This window comes from Podospora pseudoanserina, chromosome 1, assembly GCF_035222485.1.
Source record: "Podospora pseudoanserina strain CBS 124.78 chromosome 1, whole genome shotgun sequence".
NCBI classification, from domain to species: domain Eukaryota; kingdom Fungi; phylum Ascomycota; class Sordariomycetes; order Sordariales; family Podosporaceae; genus Podospora; species Podospora pseudoanserina.
Genome location: NC_085920.1, coordinates 7,708,686 through 7,728,251, shown reverse-complemented (window position 1 = coordinate 7,728,251; position 19,566 = coordinate 7,708,686). Strand labels below are relative to the sequence as shown.

The 19,566-nt window shown below is 51.5% G+C and overlaps 3 protein-coding genes across 3 annotated transcripts; 1 reads left to right on the top strand and 2 right to left on the bottom strand.

The window, feature by feature from the left end:
- Positions 1 to 1,023: 1,023 nt before the first annotated feature.
- GUF1_1 (Translation factor guf1 mitochondrial) lies at positions 1,024 to 2,873 on the bottom strand (the record flags this gene model as incomplete). Its single annotated transcript, XM_062940104.1, has 5 exons — positions 1,024 to 1,235; positions 1,478 to 2,009; positions 2,061 to 2,261; positions 2,314 to 2,562; positions 2,598 to 2,873. The coding sequence occupies 5 exons, from the start codon at positions 2,871 to 2,873 to the stop codon at positions 1,024 to 1,026; spliced, it is 1,470 nt and encodes a 489-aa protein (XP_062806505.1).
- Positions 2,874 to 4,892: 2,019 nt separating this feature from the next.
- QC764_0025270 (uncharacterized protein) lies at positions 4,893 to 5,843 on the top strand. Its single transcript, XM_062940103.1, has 2 exons — positions 4,893 to 5,374; positions 5,425 to 5,843. The coding sequence occupies exons 1-2, from the start codon at positions 5,072 to 5,074 to the stop codon at positions 5,686 to 5,688; spliced, it is 567 nt and encodes a 188-aa protein (XP_062806504.1). The 5' UTR covers positions 4,893 to 5,071; the 3' UTR covers positions 5,689 to 5,843.
- A 253-nt stretch (positions 5,844 to 6,096) lies between these two features.
- QC764_0025260 (uncharacterized protein) lies at positions 6,097 to 19,229 on the bottom strand (the record flags this gene model as incomplete). Its single annotated transcript, XM_062940102.1, has 9 exons — positions 19,142 to 19,229; positions 18,781 to 19,074; positions 18,183 to 18,571; positions 15,978 to 16,956; positions 12,484 to 15,926; positions 12,388 to 12,426; positions 9,311 to 9,554; positions 7,302 to 7,705; positions 6,097 to 7,075 (listed from the first exon to the last, which is right to left on the bottom strand). Exons 1-9 carry the CDS (start codon positions 19,142 to 19,144, stop codon positions 6,097 to 6,099), a joined length of 6,774 nt encoding a protein of 2,257 aa, XP_062806503.1. The 5' UTR covers positions 19,145 to 19,229.
- Between the last annotated feature and the right edge of the window lie 337 nt (positions 19,230 to 19,566).

Below are 19,566 nucleotides of genomic sequence, written 5' to 3'. Positions count from 1 at the left end.
CATTCTTGCTTCCATGCATCTCCACCTTCACTTTTTCTTGCCCGTCTTCCACTCGGATCTCTATTTCCATCGACGCTTGCACCGATGTAGCTACCAGCGCAACCAGCTCTATTTACAACGACGCCCAACCACCCGCCAAGCCTCAGGATTGGCTAGCAGCACGTCAACATGCAGCAGTCGCGTTGGGCTGTCGCTGTGGCTCATGCCATCTCCATTTTCACATGTGGAGTTCGAGCACACCTCGTGAAACAGGTTCGAATTCCAAGACTTTGAACGACACAGACACACAGTCTCTCTGCGCGCTCCTCACTCTGTATTATCCCATATTATCTCGAATTGGCCCTGCCACGCTTAGGTACTTAGTACGTGCTGTTTTTATTTATCCCAAAGAATCTATCCACTATAGATCGGTGCCTCTCTAGTCTACGGTATGGGCCCCAACTCTCGTTTCACCGACACTTGACCACCACCATTATATCATGTCTTCCATCGGCCGCCGCTCAACCCCGGAGTATCAGAATGACGACGACAGGCTTCCGGCCTCACGGCAGGAGGCCATTGACCACATCCTCCGGATCCGGAGGTGGCAGGAGGAATCGGGGTTCCTTACGAGCCGGGCCTTCCAGGGGATGCTGAAGACATGCGTTTGAACCCTCTCCACTTGGGTAACAGAGATCCGATATTGACATGAGGTGCCAGACTGAGTGAGAACCTGACCACTAACAGCTCGCGCTTCATCTTTGAGCTGCTGCAGAATTCAGATGACCTTGACTATGGGGTGCACCACCGTAGGTTCACTTCACGTACGACGTGGGGAGGCGGCATCTTCTCGTCGAGTTCAATGAGATTGGCTTCAAGAAGAAGAATGTCAGGGCTATTTTCAGTGCGGCCGAGAGTTCAAAAAACGTTCTTCCCCAGAGAGGTTGTCGTACCACTGCAGTGAGGATCATAGCTTGTTCTGCTGGATTTGCAATATCATTAAGTCGATGATTGCTCGTCCGGGATCGAATACAATGGTATACACTACTTTGTTAAAAATTTCTGGAAGGCCGAAAGATCAATGACCACGTTGCCCACCGCCCTCAACCTTTTACGTCCGGCCTTTTGCTTGTCAAGCAGCTTCCTCCTCCGCCCGATATCACTGGCATGCAGCTTGGCCAGGACCTCTTTTCTGAATGGCTTCAACGTTTCTCTTGCAACGACTCTCTTGCCAGCCGCAGCTTGGATGATGACCTCTGCGACGATGTTAGCAATACCCTCAAGAAAGAAAGAGGGGGAGAAAACTGTGGGGCACCAAAGGGCCCAGGTTTTCCCAGACCCACACCGGTTTGCTCTTGGGGCTGGATTTTCTTACTGTTTTCTTTTGAACCAACAACCAACTACTGTAATACTAATTTGCTTACCAATTTTGGCCATTTTTTGGCCTCATTTTCGCCGCCGGTGACTTTCCTAGGTCGCCAGCCCAACAAAAACTCACCAAACATCTGCCTATCCACATGCTCCTTAAACTTGGTCACCCACTGCCTCCCCAGCCTCTCCACCTGGCTGCTATGCACCACTCTCGCCACCGCATCCACCGGTATCTTATTCACCAGTAGATTCAGCTTCACCAAACTGCTCTCCCTCCACCCGGCATCCTCATAGTCCAGCGTCGCATACCCCTTGGTTGCGCCCTTCAACTTGCCAAACAGGTCATCCACCAAACTCGCCGTGGGCAACTCATACTTGAGAATCACCTGCGTCGCGTAAAAGAACTCGACGCTCTTCTGCACCCTCCTCACACTCTCACACAACTCCATCACTCGTCCCAGATACTCCTCCGGCAGGGTAATCTTCGCCGCCACCATTGGCTCATACAACGTCGTTCTCTTCAGCCTGTGATCCTCCCCATCCGGAAACTCGGCCGGGTTCGTAATAATCTCCTCCTTCTCATCACTCCACACAATCTTAACCGGCACCGCCGGCTCCGTAATAATAATATCACCCCCATACCTCCCCCTCAGCCTATCCTAAAACACCGAGCAATGCAAACTACCCAAAAGCCCTAACCTCCACCCAACTCCCAACGTATCCGAGTGGTCCTTCTGCATCGTAATACTCCTATCCTTCAGCACCAACTGTCCAATACTCTCCTTCAGCTTCTCATAATCCCCCTGATCCGTCGGAAAAGCCGCCACAAAAACCATCGGCTTCGGCTCCTCAAACCTCGGATACGGTTCAACCTCCCTCTCCTTCCCCTTGGTCGTAAACGTATCCCCAATCTTTGCATCCTGTATCCTCTTCATCCCCGGATTGAAAAAAAACATACCCCACCTGTCCCGCCCTCAACACCTTTTGCGGCACCTCATTAGGATACTGTATCCCCACCTCCCCCACAACATACTCATTCCCCGTCGCAAAACTAACCAACCTATCCCCCGCCTTCACCGTCCCATCAAACACCCTAACCAACAGCACCACCCCGCGAAAAGTATCATACCACCTATCCACCAACATCATCCTCAAATTCCCCTTGGGATCCCCCTCCGGCGGCCTAACCTTCTCAAACACCGCCGGCAGAACCTCTGCAATCCCAACCCCAGTCTTCGCACTCTCACCGCATCTTTACAGTCCAACTCAAACACGTCCTCCATCTGCCCCAACGCCCTCTCCACATCCGCCGTAGGCAAATCAACTTTACTCACCACCGGCACCAGACTCAACCCCTGCGCAAACGTCTGCGCCTGAACCCCCTGACTCGCATCCACCAACAAGATCGCCCCGCCACAACTGGCATATGACCTGGTAACCTCCGCACGGAAATCAACATGCCCAGGCGTGTCGACAAGATGCAACAGGTAATCCAGCCCGTCTTTGTGGTAGTTGTAAATCATGGTGCACGTCTGCGCTTTTACTGTTATGCCTAGCTCGCGCTCGACGTCGAGTTTGTCGAGGACCTGTCTGGATGTTATTTCTGTTCAGCTGTCATACAAAACAGCACCTGGATCGGCAAGATCATGGTGTGTATTTCTTGCGGATGTCTTACTTGTCACGCATGCTACTTTCTGCCCCACACTTGTCGTCAGGGCAAGAGTATATAGCCTGATGCCACTGCGTCTTTATGGAACGGACTGCTCTGTCTGCTTTGATGGATGCACAGTTGGAAATCAGATCTTTACATCGAGGTGTGGTACGTGATGAGGTGGATATTCAACGGACACAGAACTTTGCTAACACTTCAAGCTCATGTGCTATGTGGTTCTTGTCTTGGCGGTTGGGAGAGAATGAGGTATAACCGATGCCCATCATGTAACGTACGAGCGAAAAAACGTGAATTTCTTGCGGTTAACTTCTCTCACCGGGGGGGCATGTAAAATACCCTTTAAATATCGAGCCAGATGCATGAGTTGTATTCAACATAGGTAGATTATTAATGTTATTCTGCATTTACCCAAAACAAAGCTTCAGGTCATCCAATTAATCCCAGCACAAGTAAGACTTTATGTCAAGCAGGGCGGCACACACATACTGTGGTAAGCAGATGGGATTTGGACCCCATCTCCTGGGTATTAACATACGGTCCTGTTCCCAGACGGCAATCAAGACTTTTTTTCTTCCACAATTTGTAGCCTTGCTGAGAAATTCTGCCATGTCGCAAAGCCCTGCGCAGCCTGGCGTAAGTTTCATTGGCATGGTCCTTCAGCACACGCTGCTTATATTTCTTCTTTATCATATGAGACAGCTCCCATGATGATTTGACTGTAGTAACTAAGCCTGCGAGAGCGGCAGATGATGCGAAGGAACTAGGAAGGTATTCGAACCTAAGCTGGCTAATTTGGACATTTCGATATTAAACACATTTTTTCCAAGCTGAAATTGACAGGGGGGTAGGGTAGAAGAGGCAGTGCTGCTCCTAACTACAGACCCCACCCAAGTCCAAAAGCGGCAATACATTTCCCTTGACTGGGAAGAACATTCTCGTCCCTTTCGATGATTACCTCGCCAACGCCGACCTGCAGACATTCACTTCCAACATAGCTGCCAGTATTTCCACGCAGATGCGAGCCAAGAACCCCGGAGAAAATGCCAACCTGACCCTGATCCCCGGGGATGTCTTCGTCAACGAAGCCTACATTCAAGTTCATTAGCCCTGGTTGACTCTCTTTGTGGTCGAGACACTTATGGCTACCGGGCTGCTGGCTCTCACGATTATGATGACCAAAGAAGAACCGCTGTACAAGAGTTCCGCGTTGGCATTGCTCAAGCATAGAATTCCGGGTTGGGAGGAAGATGGGAGCAGTAGCAAGGTGTCTATCAAGCGTGGCTCTCAAGTGGTCGATTACGAAGTTGAGGTGAAGCAATCGGTCATAGAAGTCACGGACACCGCGAAGCGGTTGAAACATAGCGCGCGGGATGTGTTGGTTCAGTTTGACCGGGGAAGTGCAGGAGAAACGATTGTTACTACACAAGCAAGGGCGAAATAGGGGTCAGGGGAGTTGAAAGGAAGGGTGTACTCCATAGTCAAAGTTTTTTTTTCACGTCATCCTATCCATCCTTCAATCTCGTTCATCATCACCAACTTCGAGAAGTCCCGGCGTCTCAGCCCTGTCCGGGGTAGAAGAAGAAGCACCTGCCAAGCAGGCTATAGCAGCCCTATTCATCTCCACTCCCCCCTGTTCACAATTCGAGGACCAATTAGCAAACGAACTACTCGCAGAAACTGAGAAATGTTTCCGGGATAATCGCGACCTTTCGAGTCACACGGTGGCATGTTGTTGGTGGTGGCTGCCCGGGGTGTGAGCAGGCAAGCAGGAAAGCCAAGTCGCAGAGCCAGCCACATGCGGGATGTGGGCGTCTTGGCTGCAAGTTGGTCACCCAGTTCATCTTAATCGGACGGTCAGGGTCACCAATGTTGATGGTGTATAAGATGTGGGAGAAGGGCCTTTGTCACTGATCAGCATTTCTTCTGTTATTCTCAGCAACAGTCTTACCACAGTCGTTCTCATCGCTCTTTTTCCCTTCTCCTTTTACCAGCAAAGATACCCGGCCTTTTACGCCACTTACATACACCTTATTTTCTAATTCTATCAAAATGGCCGCTCCCGCCCCCCAAGCCACTGCTACCCCTTCGACCCAGGCCACCGGTCCCATCTCTGACGCCGACGTGGCCGAGTGGAAAGACAAGTTCAACAAAGTCTTCGCCGCACCCTCCGAGCACTTCAACTCCAAGTCGCCCGCCACCGCTCAGCCATGGACACACAACTTCTGGAACTTTGTCAATCCGCTCGAGACATGTCTTATGACTTGGTGCTTGCCGTGTGTCGTGTTTGGCAGGACACATCACAGGGTGAACAAGAGCGCTAGTCTGAGGGGCTATGAGCCTATCAACACTTCGGTATGTTCCAGGCTTTCTCTCGGATGATAGGTTGCTGACATGATCTGTAGTGCCTTCTATTCTGCGGTTCAACAGCTGTCTGCATGCAGTGGCTTCCCATGGCGATTCAGAGAGCGGATTTCCGAGCCAAGTACAACCTTCAGGGTAGCTGCGCGGTGGATGTTGCCTTGGCGTGCTGCTGCGGGTGCTGTGACATCGTGCAGATGGATAAGGAGGCTGAGCTGAGGGCTTCTGGGGAGCAGAGCCAGAATGGGATTCAGGAGCAGTATAAAGCTGCTGAGGTTATGGTTGTGCCTGTAGAGCAGAAGCAGTAGAGTGGGTTGGTGATGGAGTGATGGCGATGGTAGGATAATTGAGTACCTAGTTTTTTTGGTGGATAATGGGTTGTTATTTATTGGGACTATGATACCTCTTCTAGCTTGCTTGTTTGTGTTAACAACATAATGTTGCTTTTCAACTCTGAAAATGTTTCCTCACAATTCTTCCGACAAGAACCTTCGTCATCAAGGGTCAACCCAAGGGAATGACCCCTGCCTCTCAAGTGCCAGATTGCGGGGACAAGATCTGCAAATAATCCCTGCTAGCGCTGGGAGCTGAACTAGACCCTTGCTCGGCAAATTTCACCCAGGGTCCCAATGTGGCGTCCATCCCGAGATCAACGATAAGGTTGGTAATGGCTTCAAAAACACTTTTCAGATTGACTTTCTCCAACGGTTGAATCCTTACCTCCCACTTGTCCGACCTCCTCCCTGATAGCTATTTCCCCTCCAACCCGGCAAACCATTATTCTGCTGCCCCCCTCCCTGATAACCCTGCCACCTATAAGCCTGATAACCCCCTTGATAGCCCAACCCAAAAACACCACCACCACCACCTGTCTGCTCCACCTCCTTCTTCCCAGCCGCCTCCTTCTCAACCCCAAGCTCAACCACCATCCCCCTCGCCGTCTTCCCCCTCCTATCCCCCATATCCAAACTCGCCCCCGCCTTGACAAGTCCCTTCGCAATCTTTGTCACCGACTCCCTATCCCGCAACTTATACCCCCCCGCCAGAACAATCAACGCCGTCCTCCCCTCTCGATCCCTGCCATCAACCACCTCTTGCCTCAACCCAGCATCCTCCACCTCTTTAAGCAAGAACTCGGTCGCCTCAGGACAGACACCATAGGCTGCCCAGTGAAGGGGCGTCATGCCCCGGAAATCTTTCTGTTTGAGCAGGTTCTTCCATTTGTACTGCCCGATGTAACTTGTAGGCTGATAGGAAGTGTAATTACTGGGGGCTGTCTGATAGTGGGCGTACCTGGTGGTAGTTGGCTGGTATGTAAATGTTTTGATAGTTGTCATACTGTCCTTGATGGCTTCCAGCGCGGCGACGTTGTTGTGGTAGGAGGCGATGTGTACGGCTGTTAACTGGGAATAAGCTGCGTTGAGTGTCGCGGTTGGGTCTGCTCCTTTTTCCAGGAGCGACTTGATGACGGTAGTGGTTTTGGTGGTTTTTCCGGTGGTGGCGCATAGATCGTGGAGGGTGGTGTGCCCGGTCGGTTGGGATTTCTCGTTGATGTTGGGGGTGTTGTTGGGCTGGTATTGGAATCTCGGGGGTTGGAATTGAACGATGGGTTGGAAACCTCGGATTTGGAGGGGCTGGCCGAATGGCTGTCGGGCGTTGGAGAGGATGTTTTGGGGGAGTTGTGAGATTGTTTGTCTGGATGTTGTTGATGGCACGTCAGTACAAAACCGCATGAATAGGTATGAAGGCTCAGCGGGTTGCGTGGGGGGGTTAATATAGTGTTATGGTAGTGTGGTAATGTTCATGTGCTAATGTGTTAATGTGCTAATGTGTTATTGTGGAAATGTGGTAATGTGGTAATGTGTAAAAGGGGTAATGTGTTATTGTGTTAATGTGATAAAGGAGGGAAGGGTCAACATACAACCTAATAGCCTGACCAACCCGATAAAACTCCCGTCCCCTCGCATATAGCTGACTCGTCAGCCGATATATCTCAGCAGGCGTGAATATCTCAAACAGCTTTGTGGAACCGAGCTGACCGAGCTGGGGCATCAGCTTTTTTGCCTTCTCGTTGGCATCCGCAAAGGCCTCCTTGCACTCCTCCAGGTTTGCCTCAAGACGCGGGGAGAGATCTGTGGGTATCGGAATGCTGGTTGTGCCAGACTTGAGCTGTTCAAGAAGACCTCTGCACGAGTCCAGTGCTACAGACACAGTCTTGATGCTACTGAAAAGATCCCTCAGACTGCTGTCACTGCATAGGACCCGGTACGTCAAGGTGTTGTAGGTTGTTGAGAGCCTCTGGGCGGAATCCTGTAGTATGATGACCTGGTCCAACATTGTATGCTTTGGCTGTCACGAATTTCGTACTGAAGAACGGGAGTGATCTAGAAAAAAGTTGGGTGAAACTGGAGTGAGCAGGAAAGATAGGTAAACATGTACATGACCGGAGCGGAGGTAGAGGTGGAAATCCGAGGATACTTTACAGTTTAGACTTCCACAGATTGTCCTCATGGTTGTGGACCCAGCCCCAAGGTCGCATTCAGCTGGCCCTTGACAAGCATGTTGGCGGCTCATCATGCTGACATCATGGGGGAACAGCACGACTGCGCCCCCCTTGGCAGCAGAGCCTCACCTCCCCATGGGGGCATATTCCTCCTGCTGAAATCACACATCGCATACTTCATGTTTCATGCAACAATAAAGAGAAGCAAAATAGGTGGACACAAAGAAATCAACAGAGTCTGCAGCGGACAATTATGTCTTTCAAATAATATTATCTTCATAATGTTAGCATTCTGCACATTCCGATTCTGATGAACTAACGTCTAGAGCTCTCTTATCTAACGTATTATCCCTTCTATGCTATTTGCATCCCATTGATCTATAAAGGCCAGACTTAAGTGTACCACTCTCCAACCACTTCTTAATAAGAGGCTCAGCCTGAAGCATCTGACCAAACTCAGGACCTGGTGCTATAAAACTGTGGTTTGACTGCCGCTTGTCATTCCGAAGATCACCGCATGAGTCTTGTTTATTCCCAGTAGCCCCTTTACTCTCCCTGGCTGTGTTTTGATGCCAAACTTTGGATGGTGTATCCCTCCCAGCTTTCCTCCTTTTTTGCCCAGTCTCACCCGGGGTGACTTTACTTCCAGGCTTCCTTTGGCTTTCAGCTTTGGTCGAGGCTGGGCGTGTGTCATCTTTGATCTTTCGGTTCGAGGCATTCGAGGACTTGTATCTCTGGTTCAATGGAGGCGGTGGACTGGGTGGTCTGGCATCTCGACACGGCGGTGACTCGTTCGTTTGACTTGAAGGAACGACCCGGGTATTTGTTGTCTTGTGTCTCAGTGCTGAGTCTTGTTTTTCACCGCTTACTTTGTCACTCGTGGCAGTGTCGGGTGTCACTTTACCACTCGGAATCTTGTTTGTTGTCCGCCTGTCTTGTCTGGCGGTCCGGGGACGGGTATCTTTGGGGGCCATAGGTTGTTTTCTGTTGGTGTTGTTCTTACTGGCGTCCTCCGTAGGTGTATTGAATCTTACACGGCGGCTGTCATTATTGCCCACTGACCGGCCCTCATCTCCACAACCTGGAGGTTTGAGGTGGCCCTTTTGATTCTGACGTTGCTTTTGTTGCCGGTTTTGACCAAAAGGCTCAGATTGACTGTTAGGTCGATGCTTCGTGTTGCCCTGTGGATGATTTCGGTTATCTCTTATGGATTGATCACGGTTATTGTTGTAGCTAGGAGGCCGACTGTGTCGTTGATCTGGGTCGGGGGTTTTATCCCGAGAACGGTCCCGTTGTTGATGTGGAGATTGAACCTCGGACCTGCCTTGAGACGGGCTCCTGCGTGGTTGATGGCGTGGAGTAGTGTTCGGCGCATTGTTTGTATTTTCGTGTTGCTCGTCGACTTCAGGTAGTATCTTGGTCTGTACGTCCTTTTCTTGAGCTGCATCCAAGTGGGCTCCCGCCTTTTCCAGCGCAGCCTTCGCCCTCCTCAACGCTCTTTCATCCTTATCTCCCCGGGAGAGCTGCCCATTCAAGACACCCCAAGGCGTTCTACTCTTGTAATCCTTCTCCCTAATCAACCGGTTACTCAAACTCTCTCTCACAATCTCGCGAACCAAGAACTCGGCCGCCTCAGGTGCTAACCCCCAAGCAACCTTGTGAAGAACATTTCTGCCGTTCTTGTTAGCCTTATATAGGAGGCCTTTCCATTCCCTTTTATAGCTTCTATAGCGCTACACAGTGGAAACCGTGCTTATCAAAGTCGACGGTCGGGAAGGTAGTACCATTATATTTTGTTCCTTGGTGAAGACGGGGAGCCTTACAGTTCGAGTATCGAGTCCTTTAGTATTAACCGGCCCCTCATCCTCCGGCACTAAGCTTCCTTTAATAGCCCGAAATACTTTTACATTATTATTGTAGGCGGCGAGGTTTAGGGAAGTTATTTGAGAACCTTGGGTAGTAAGCCTTGGGTCAGCCCTCTCGTAAAATAAGAAGCTAATAAAAGAAATTTTATTGTCCGACCGATTAGGATTACTATAAGCGTTTCATAAAGCCGTATACCTATTAGGAAGTTATCGCTTATCGATACTCTCACCGTTCAGCAATAGTATCCTCACTTATAGCAGAACCCAATCTATAAATTAGCGTCCTGGACTCGGTACGCGGGATACATTAAGAAGTTATTGTAGTTGAGATTCGATATTAAAAACGGTGGCCTATGTTTAGGAGGCTACGGCGCTATTGCTTTTAATATCACCGCATAATTTCGAGGCCATGTCCCTTATTTAATAGACCATATCTCTTATATGGTAAGAGATTCGCTTTGTCTCGTAGGATATATCCTTTGTTTGGCGGATATCTTTGTTTGTTTGGGCGCCTATCTCCCTGTTATGAGACTAGTATTAGTGACTCAGCATGGTATAGAAAATGTTATTAGGTAAGCAAACCACTGGAAAGGAAACTTACAAATGGATGTCCTCCACAACTGAGCGCAAATCTCTGTCTCTCGCCCGCAAGTTGTCTCTAAATCTTTTCATTTCATCTAGGTCTAGAACTTATAGCAGTTTGCGGCTTCGACTCTTAAGGAGCTTCTTTAACTTCTGCTTAGCTTCTGATAACGTTTTCTAGCGTTTTTACAAATTGATCCAGATCACGCTGACGATGATGGGACCGGTGGTTGGAGCGAAGCAAACGGTGATGCGGAGGAGAAATCAGGTGACATGGAGGGCAAGTTGAAGTATGGCACGTGAGAGTCACATGGGTGCTTTCACAGGTCCAAGCTTGGCCATTTCTAAAGCCCTGCTTGCAGCCAGACTTTGTTTAATTTGCTGTATTCCCTCTTTAGCTTACTATTTAATCAGATTGGCCAGACTTATCGTAGCTTGCCTCGATTATCTACCTCTCCCGTGACATGCAGTTGCGAATGCAGGGGAAGTGTGCATTAGCCGCTTTTGGAATTTCCAAGGTGCTGCGGCTCTGCAACGTGCGTCATCAGGGTAAATGCCCAGATCCGGATCTTGGAAGGCACGATAAGGACCTTATCAGAAGCGACACCACAATGGCTAATCAGAAATAATACCAGTTTCATGGGGCTTGTGAGGGCAGCGATACACGCTGGGCGAGGGCTCAAGCAAGTGTTGGCTAATTCATAGGATTTTGATCTAAAAAAGAAAGAAAGAAAGGAATTGCAATCCTGTGGCCTTGCACTCAGCAATAAGCACCCACAGGAGCAACCCCACTTGCCAGACCGGGTAGGTGGGGCACGTGCCAGTATGGAACCAACCAGCGCCGTGACAGGGCTAAACGTCACAGCACTGATCTGGCGCTCAGCTTCCTTTCCTCCAAGTAGCGTGATCAAAAAATGTGATGACCTCTATGCTGTCTCCTTGGGATATAATTGCCTCGTCTGCTGGCGGAAGGAGTATTGTGATATGGAAGAGCTTGGAACTACGTCAAGCCAACTAATCCGATCTCGAGTTGTTCGAGTGGGCCATAGCTTTATGACGTCTCTACGACCTATCTTCATGACGAAGTAGAATACTTGAATTGATGAAAGAGACGGGATCTAGAAGGATCTAGAGTATTGCGACGGGCTATAAATTAATGGAGCCCCCCACCTCTCCTGTGTTATGCTATGATAGAAAAAAGAGAGAGAGAGAAAAAATGAAAGGGCAGCTTAGCTGTCTGTCGTGAACGTGATAGTTAGAAGGCGTCCCGAAGAATAGCTAATACTAACTGTTGATGCCGCTACAACTGAACACCGTGACTGATATTCCAGAGGCAGCTATAGCCAGTTTTCTGAGCCCCTCGTAATCCATCTTTGGCTCAAGTCTATCCCATGGCCTTAAAAATGTGGGGGATTGGCATCATCTGACTTGGATGCAGTGACCTTTGAGTTGAGGGAAGACGCTACCGACCAGACAGAATGGCGATGTCCCTCTAGCGTCTGCGTACATGATCCCGTTGCCGCATCCCAGTTCTTGAGGGTGCTGTCATATGATGCGACGCAAGCCAACCGCCGTGACAGTGGGTCCACGTATAGATCATGATCAGCTGTGGGGTCGTGACTTCTGACCTACACCTTATCAGCATGCGGCGGAGCGGTAAGAGTGTGATAGAATTAGCCAGTCCGGAGGAGCCCTCCAAAGGCGGTACAATAGTTCTCTTCGCATGATGATAACGTGACGAGAGTTGACGCTCAATGTAGAATAGGGTTAGTAGCAAGTAAGTTATTATCTTGTAAGAAATAAATATCTGGAAGATGCTAGAACTTACGAATAAATATATATTTACACGTTCTCCCGGACCCTTCTAGTAGCACGCTATAAATAAAGATATAAGAAACTGGAAGGAGAAAAGTGCGGATATGAACATAGAACGAATAAGTTGTTTTATGGCTTTGGCTGTAATAGCTACACCACTGCTTCCTCCCAGTTCTCAGCAGCTAAGTGTGGACGGCAGCCGTCTGCGTCCATCATTTACATTAGCAGCGCCCTTCTCTAACAGTAGCTTCCTCACCACCTCCTTGACGTTATGTTGCACGCTAGTTAAGGAGATATATCGAAGATTAGTCGCTATAAAACTTCTTTCCGAAGCGTACCAGTATAAATGCTCCCTGAAGCTCCTCTGGAGTAAAGCGTCGTAAAAGGATCGGATACATGGGATGAGGACATCTAACGATAATGCTGATTGATATAGAAGCGCCTTGATTGCTGCCTCCCGGACGTCCCCGTCCTCATCCTCGAGCCGTGCTGCGATGCTTTGGAGCACCTGGTCGGGGAGGTCGGCGCGGCCTCCAAGCGCCTCGATTGCTGCCCGCCGGACGCCCCCGTCCTCATGCTCGAGCCGTGCAGTGATGCTTTGGAGCACCTGGTTGGGGAGGTCGGCGTGGCCTTGAAGCGCCTTGATTGCTGCCTTCCGGACGTCCTTGTGCTCATCCTCGAGCCGTGCTGCGATGCTTTGGAGCACCTGGTCGGGGAGGTCGGCGCGGCCTCGAAGCGCCTCGCTTGCTGCCCACTGGACGTTCTCGTCCTCATCCTCGAGCCCTGCTGCGATGCTTTGGAGCACCTGGTCGGGGAGGTTGGCACGGCCTCGAAGCGCCCTGATTGCTGCCCACTGGACGTTCTCGTCCTCATCCTCGAGCCCTGCTGCGATGCTTTGGAGCACCTGGTCGGGGAGGTCGGCGCGGCCTCCAAGCGCCTCGATTGCTGCCCGCCGGACGCCCCCGTCCTCATGCTCGAGCCGTGCAGTGATGCTTTGGAGCACCTGGTTGGGGAGGTCGGCGTGGCCTTGAAGCGCCTTGATTGCTGCCTTCCGGACGTCCTTGTGCTCATCCTCGAGCCGTGCTGCGATGCTCTGGAGCACCTGGTCCGGAAGGTCGGCGCGGCTTCGAAGCGCCTCGCTTGCTGCCTTCCGGACGTCCTTGTGCTCATCCTCGAGCCCTGCTGCGATGCTTTGGAGCACCTGGTCGGGGAGGTCGGCGCGGCCTCCAAGCGCCTGGATTGCTGCCTTCCGGACGCCCTCGTCCTCATGCTCGAGCCGTGCTGCGATGCTTTGGAGCACCTGGTTGGGGAGGTCGGCGCGGCCTCGAAGCGCCGCGATTGCTTCACGCCGGATGAACTGGGTGTGCTCGTTCTCAACATCCTCGAGCCGTGCTGCGATGCTTTGGAGCACCTGGTCGGGGAGGTCGGCGCGGCCTCCAAGCGCCTGGATTGCTGCCTTCCGGACGCCCTCGTCCTCATGCTCGAGCCGTGCTGCGATGCTTTGGAGCACCTGGTTGGGGAGGTCGGCGCGGCCTCGAAGCGCCGCGATTGCTTCACGCCGGATGAACTGGGTGTGCTCGTTCTCAACATCCTCGAGCCGTGCTGCGATGCTTTGGAGCACCTGGTCGGGGAGGTCGGCGCGGCCTCCAAGCGCCTGGATTGCTGCCCACCGGACGCTCCAGTCCTTATCCTCGAGCCGTGCTGCGATGCTTTGCTGGATCCTGTCCGGTAAGTTATTATACTGGTTTCTTAACATACGCAAGATAGCAGCACATTGGCGTGCAGAGGTGTGGTTGGTCAGCCAGGGAGATACGACTTCTATAACATTGAACGGCACTGCTGTTCGTCTGGATAGTGATACGAGAAGAACCGTTCTTTCGCCTTCAGATGCTTGCGTTAATACATTGGACAGGACGTGCCCCGGACACTCCATTTCATGGACTAGTTCGGAAGCCCCCGTAAAATTGGATTCAAACAGTAGCCACTGTTCTAGTTGGTTTTCTAGCCTCGCTCGAAGTGCCGTGAAATTCGACTCCTTCCGCTCAACTTCGCTCAGGCAATGCATGACAAGGCGTTGGTGCGTAGGTCCTAGGAGATCGCGTGGTTCCTTCTCAATCATCTGGAAGAAGTCGAGGGCCATGTCATCGGCATCGAGTAATCCTGCGACAAAGCGCCAGAAGATATCGTAGCGAGGATCGTATTTAAACTTCCCAAGGAAAGTGGCAGGTTCCATATTGTTACAATTGCCACGGTTGAGTTGCAGACAATTGAGCTGTTGTTTATCTTTCCACTGTCGAATGAAATACCGTGCTGCAAAATACTCTTGAAACGTGAGGTGTAAGAAGTGGTAATTTCGATCTTGGTCGTTTGATGAAGGGTCCGACGTTCGTAGGAATGAGAGACAAGGCAGATCTTTGTCGAGTAGGAGATCTGATGCAAATCTATCAGAAACAGCGTTTCGAAGTTCCCAATCGAAGTCTATCACGTCGTCATAGAACCCCACAAAGGCAAGGCACTCGAGGAATCTGAGCTCCTGCTCCACGAAGCTTTCAATCTTTTTCCGGCTAGCCTTCTTAATCTGGTCTCCCGTTACAGGCTCACCATCCTTCTTTTTCTGTAGGTTCAAGATATCTTTTTTCCACAGACTCTCCTCGATAGCTTTGTAGACAGCTGTCATGGTCTCCGGCACACCTTCCCGAGGAAAACCATTCCAGGTGTAGCAAAACGCATCTAGCTGGATCGGGATACGCATTAGACCTTGCATGAGCGGATGGCGTTGCAGAAACGATTGAATCTCTTTGATCTTTTCTAAATCGCGTTCGCGCGTTTCCCGATCGGTAAAGGTGTTTTCAATGTAGGCCGTGATTTGGTCCGGGTAGAATCCAATGGTTTCCAACTCGAGGTCAAGAGGATCTAGCCGAGGAGGAAGCCGTGCGTTGGGCCGGGTAGTGATGATGACATTTGGCTGATTCAAGAGCTCTTCGAGGAAGACGGACATGTCGCCGCCTAGGCCGTGTGACACTTCGTCGAAACCGTCGAGGATGAACAAAGTACTGCCGCTCTTGGTGTCCTTCAAGGCGCGCCACAATGCTTCGGAGAGCTCGCGGCCTTCGAGATCTTGAGAGAAATACTCATGGTAAAACAAATCCCGGAAATTGTATCCGGCACTCTGTCTCTTTTCCACCTTCAGGTTCCGCAGTGGTACCCAAAGCACGCGATTGAACAAGCCCTGCCATAGGTTGTTGTATTTAAAATCATGGACAATCTTCTTGCATAGAGTAGTCTTACCCACTCCTGCCCGTCCACGGATCAGGATGCGACTTGGCTGTTTCATCTGGCCGTCCTGTGACTTGCGGGGCTCAAACAGCGTCGGCAGCGTGACCTCGATCGTCTTGTCCGGTGTCTCCACATTTAGTCGGGCGAGGAGCGAAAACGGGGAAGACTGTTGTGCTGTGTCTCCTTTTACTCCGCGAGTTGCATTATCGCCACGCCACTCGACAATGGCCAGATTGATGTAGCATCTGTCCATCGGCAGCAGGTCGCCCGACAGTCGTTCAATTTTGAGCCGTTCCAGCGAATAGTGCACATTGCGAATCCTGGCGTCCGCCTGTGCGAGGGGGGTTCCATTACATATCTTCGTGAGAAACTCTAGAATCTTTCCAGAGACTTGTTTGTAGTCCGGACATTTAGGGCCGTCGAATTTGTTCATCAGGCGGTGGGTTCGATCGAGCGGCAGCGGTTCAAGGACAATTTGAAGGATTGCTGACCTCATGTCGACCAGCTGGGAATCGTTAGCCGTAGCTCTGGGACGTCGGTGCGTCGCGGTTCTTACCTGCTTCCATCCAGGGAGTGAGGCTGGCAGCCAAGGAAATACCTTGCGCCAGAGATTCGTTTTTCCAAGTTCGTAGAAGCAGAACACATGGCAAGGGTTGTGATTATCTTGACATAGCCGCGTGAACCTCCGAACTAGTGCCTCAAGAGCGAAGGTTGATCCCTTCACCCAGCCGAGCAGGTTACTCACTTCTCGGCGACGGATCAGAGCCCATACGGTCAGACCTGGATCTGCCCAGATAGCTACGTCTTCGAACGAAGTCCCTCCAAACGGGGTGGCGAGGAAGATAATCCCACGTGTTGCTGTCCGTAGACTATAATAGCTGCTGCATTTATAATCGGCGCCCACAAGAGCCTTTGCCAAGATGATTCCCCCAAGGCAGGAAGCGATGAAGAGAATCGGCCGGTCTACTTTCTTTTTATCATGCGTTCTCAAGAGATCTCTCTTGATTCCTTCGAACAAGAGCAAAGCGATCTCGTCATCCGTCTTCTGGACCAAGTCTGACGGCTGAAGCAGATCGGCAGGCCAGTCGCATGTGAAGATGCGAGCTGCTTCCACTTGACTCGGGAGCATTCGCGGGTCGGCCAGCCAGTTAACGGTATTGTTGGGATCGTTGGGGTCTACCCATGTCCACGTGTCCGGCGACTTTGTGTCGAGGCCATGAATGGCAATGATGTCGATGTCGGTGTCTGTCTCGTTCTTGTCAGGGTTAACTTGACAGAGGCGGACGTCTTGTCGCGTGGATCGTGCGGGGCTTGAGCTGTCCCTGGTCTGAGACGACGGTGCGGGCTTGGAACGCGCGAACGTGGGATAGAACCACAGGCCAAAGGCAATCGCACCAGCTAAGAGACTAAGAGCAGTGGTCCATCCGATCAAATGCATGGCTTGGCTGAGATTGACAGAAGGCATGGCTAGGTACTGGCAGCGGGGTTTGCACGGCCAATCCCGAGAATCGTAGAAGTTCCCCGCACCGCTGACGCTGTGGCTCGACAAACGTTAGCGCGGTTGCTCCCAAGTGGAGGCTACTTCCGGCCTTTCTTGTTCGACGGCGGTAGGTGAAGAGTGTTTGATACCGATCGCTTCTGGTGGACAAAGGTCAAATGCCTGGTGCGAGCAGTTGAGTTGTTGATTCTCTCAACTGCGTGGAGGCGCAAGCTCGAAGTGCCATGGAGTGTCCATGTCCAATCAGATTGATCCGTAGGGTCGGACAGCAACATCGACCCGGAGCCAGCAATGCCTTTGGACAAGCAGGCACGGCGCAACTGGACAGCCGTTACGAAGTCTGAACAGACCGCAGAAGATCAAGGCGCACGGTCATGTTTACAAGCAAGAAAGGGCTTTGGGAGTTGAAAGCGGGATTGTCGTGGCCTGCCTTCTGCTTCGTGAGTTGATTTGGGAACAAATGCATGGCGGACTGGCAAGATGGTGGGGCCACAAGTTCCGGGGCTGCTGGGCAAATCACGAGTAGACCCTCTGGTCAAAATCACTCTTTCCTGGGTTGGGTGTCGTTCTGTGCCGAAATGATTGACCGCAGGATTCCTACAATCATTTGGGCGCGCTGGTGCCCCAAGTGTTTTATCCCGACCAATGGGGCACAGGGGCCATCAATCATTTCAAATCCAGATGATTGCGGTATGCCAGTCCGGTAGCGTATTGCAACTAGCTAGGCCACTCTAGGAGTGCACTAAACTTAAAAAAGCAAGGATAGAACAGAAGGTGGAGGTTCATCTGCATGAGCTTCTAGTATAGCTGTGTACGTTGGTCTGAGCGTGGAGAGAGCAGGTTCTGGATGTTTCTGGTGTGTGTGCAGGGCTAGGTGTTCTAGGAATAGCTTCATCTGGCCGAGGGTTGCAAAGGCCACCACAGAGCTCAGCCTGTCAGGATAACCCCCTGTCTAGGTTAGGAAGATGCATCTGCCTATACATCAGAACGAAACAGAGTGTCTTGCAGACATACCACGGATAAACAAGCATTTCGGCTCTGTGTCTACTGACGCATCTGGGGGGCAATGGTTGAATTACGATAGGTCTCACAATAGACCACTCGTGGGTAATGAGGATCAGCTACTTGAATCAAGTCGAAAGTTACATGGTTGGGTTGCAGTATCATGGACTCTCCGAGCTGCTACCTATATGCTGCTGTCTTCTCTTTCTATACGCCACCGTTGCCGCCCAGTTATCGATAAACATATAACAAAACACCAACACAATAAGTCCGGCGACGGCGATGGGGCCTATAATAGAGAAAACAGTAAAGCCGTAGGATGCGGATTGGAAGGCGTCGTTGTCGGCTAGCGTCTTCGTCGCCAGCCCGACCTGCATAGCGGTAAGGACGATAGCGATATAGATAGTGGCGGACGCCAGCCAGGCGAAGTTGTCTTGGAAAAAGGCCCCGTATTGTTGCCAGTGTGACATGTAGGGACGAAGGAGGAACGGGCGCTGCGAGAGGAGATATATCTTATTCAGACGGGAGAGACGGAGCTCGCCGTAGTGGAACCGAGGATCAACCTTGGAGTAGATGCGCTCGGTGTCTAGCTGCTCGATAAAATGCCTCCATGCTGGCCATGTCACCTTCGGCGGCAGCAAGTGCTTGTCCTGTGCGATGGAAAGTCGCTTTCATATGGGATGAGCGCGACGTACGAGAACAGGAACCCGAGCGCACGCCGCCGCAAGGTCGGCCGATCGCATTCGCTCGCAGCGGAACAGCCGCAGCCCGATTGGCAACAGAGATACTTCGTCCAGAAAGCGGGCTCGAGGAGAAAACGCGGGATTGGTTTGACGAATAGTCGGCCACTCGTCCAGACCAGGTGCATGTCCATCTGCTCCGTGACGAAGAGCTCCCGGGAGAGGATGAGCTGGCGGTGCAGCGGACGCGGTGGCATGGGGCGACCGGCAACCCACAGCCAGCTCAGGATCCTGTGAAGCCTCTGCAAGTCGAGTTCTTTCGCGATGCAGGCGCTTACATACCGACCTGCGGCGGCAATGTCGTCGGAAGCGGTGCGGTAGGACGCGGGCAGGAGTGATAAGAGTCGATCGTCGGGCTGCGGTAGGTTGGCACCTGGCCCTGGCTGGACCGGCGAGATGAAGAAAGGTAGAGACTGTCGGAAAAAAAGTTAGCTCCAACGCTTGGCGGATAAGAGGATAGTACTGTTATGCGATCGATACCATTGCGCCACGGAACGGAAAGGAAACGTGGGTTACGTGTTTTCGTATAGAGGGCTGCCGCTTCGGACACGATGCTGGAAACAACTGCTTTCGCTGCGGTCTGCTCGAGGGCGAAACTGTCGCACCGCCCGATTCAGCTAATCCCCCCATTGCCACAAAGTTCTCATGAGGAGGGACGTGTGCGACTCCAGTCCAACCTGTTTGTAGCTCCTTGGGCTACGTCTTGACAATAGAGCCTGCCCGTAGCCGGCGGAATAGAGCCCAGATTGTAGCTTAGCTGAATACTACTGTCATCAACCTGTTAACCGGTCCTACCTGTGACACTCTATAGCACGTCCTCCTACGGAGCAGAGATAATGGGGTAGACAGAACAGCACGCACTTGAGAAGGGGCTGGTCCGTCCTACCGTCGGTTTCCTAAAAGCC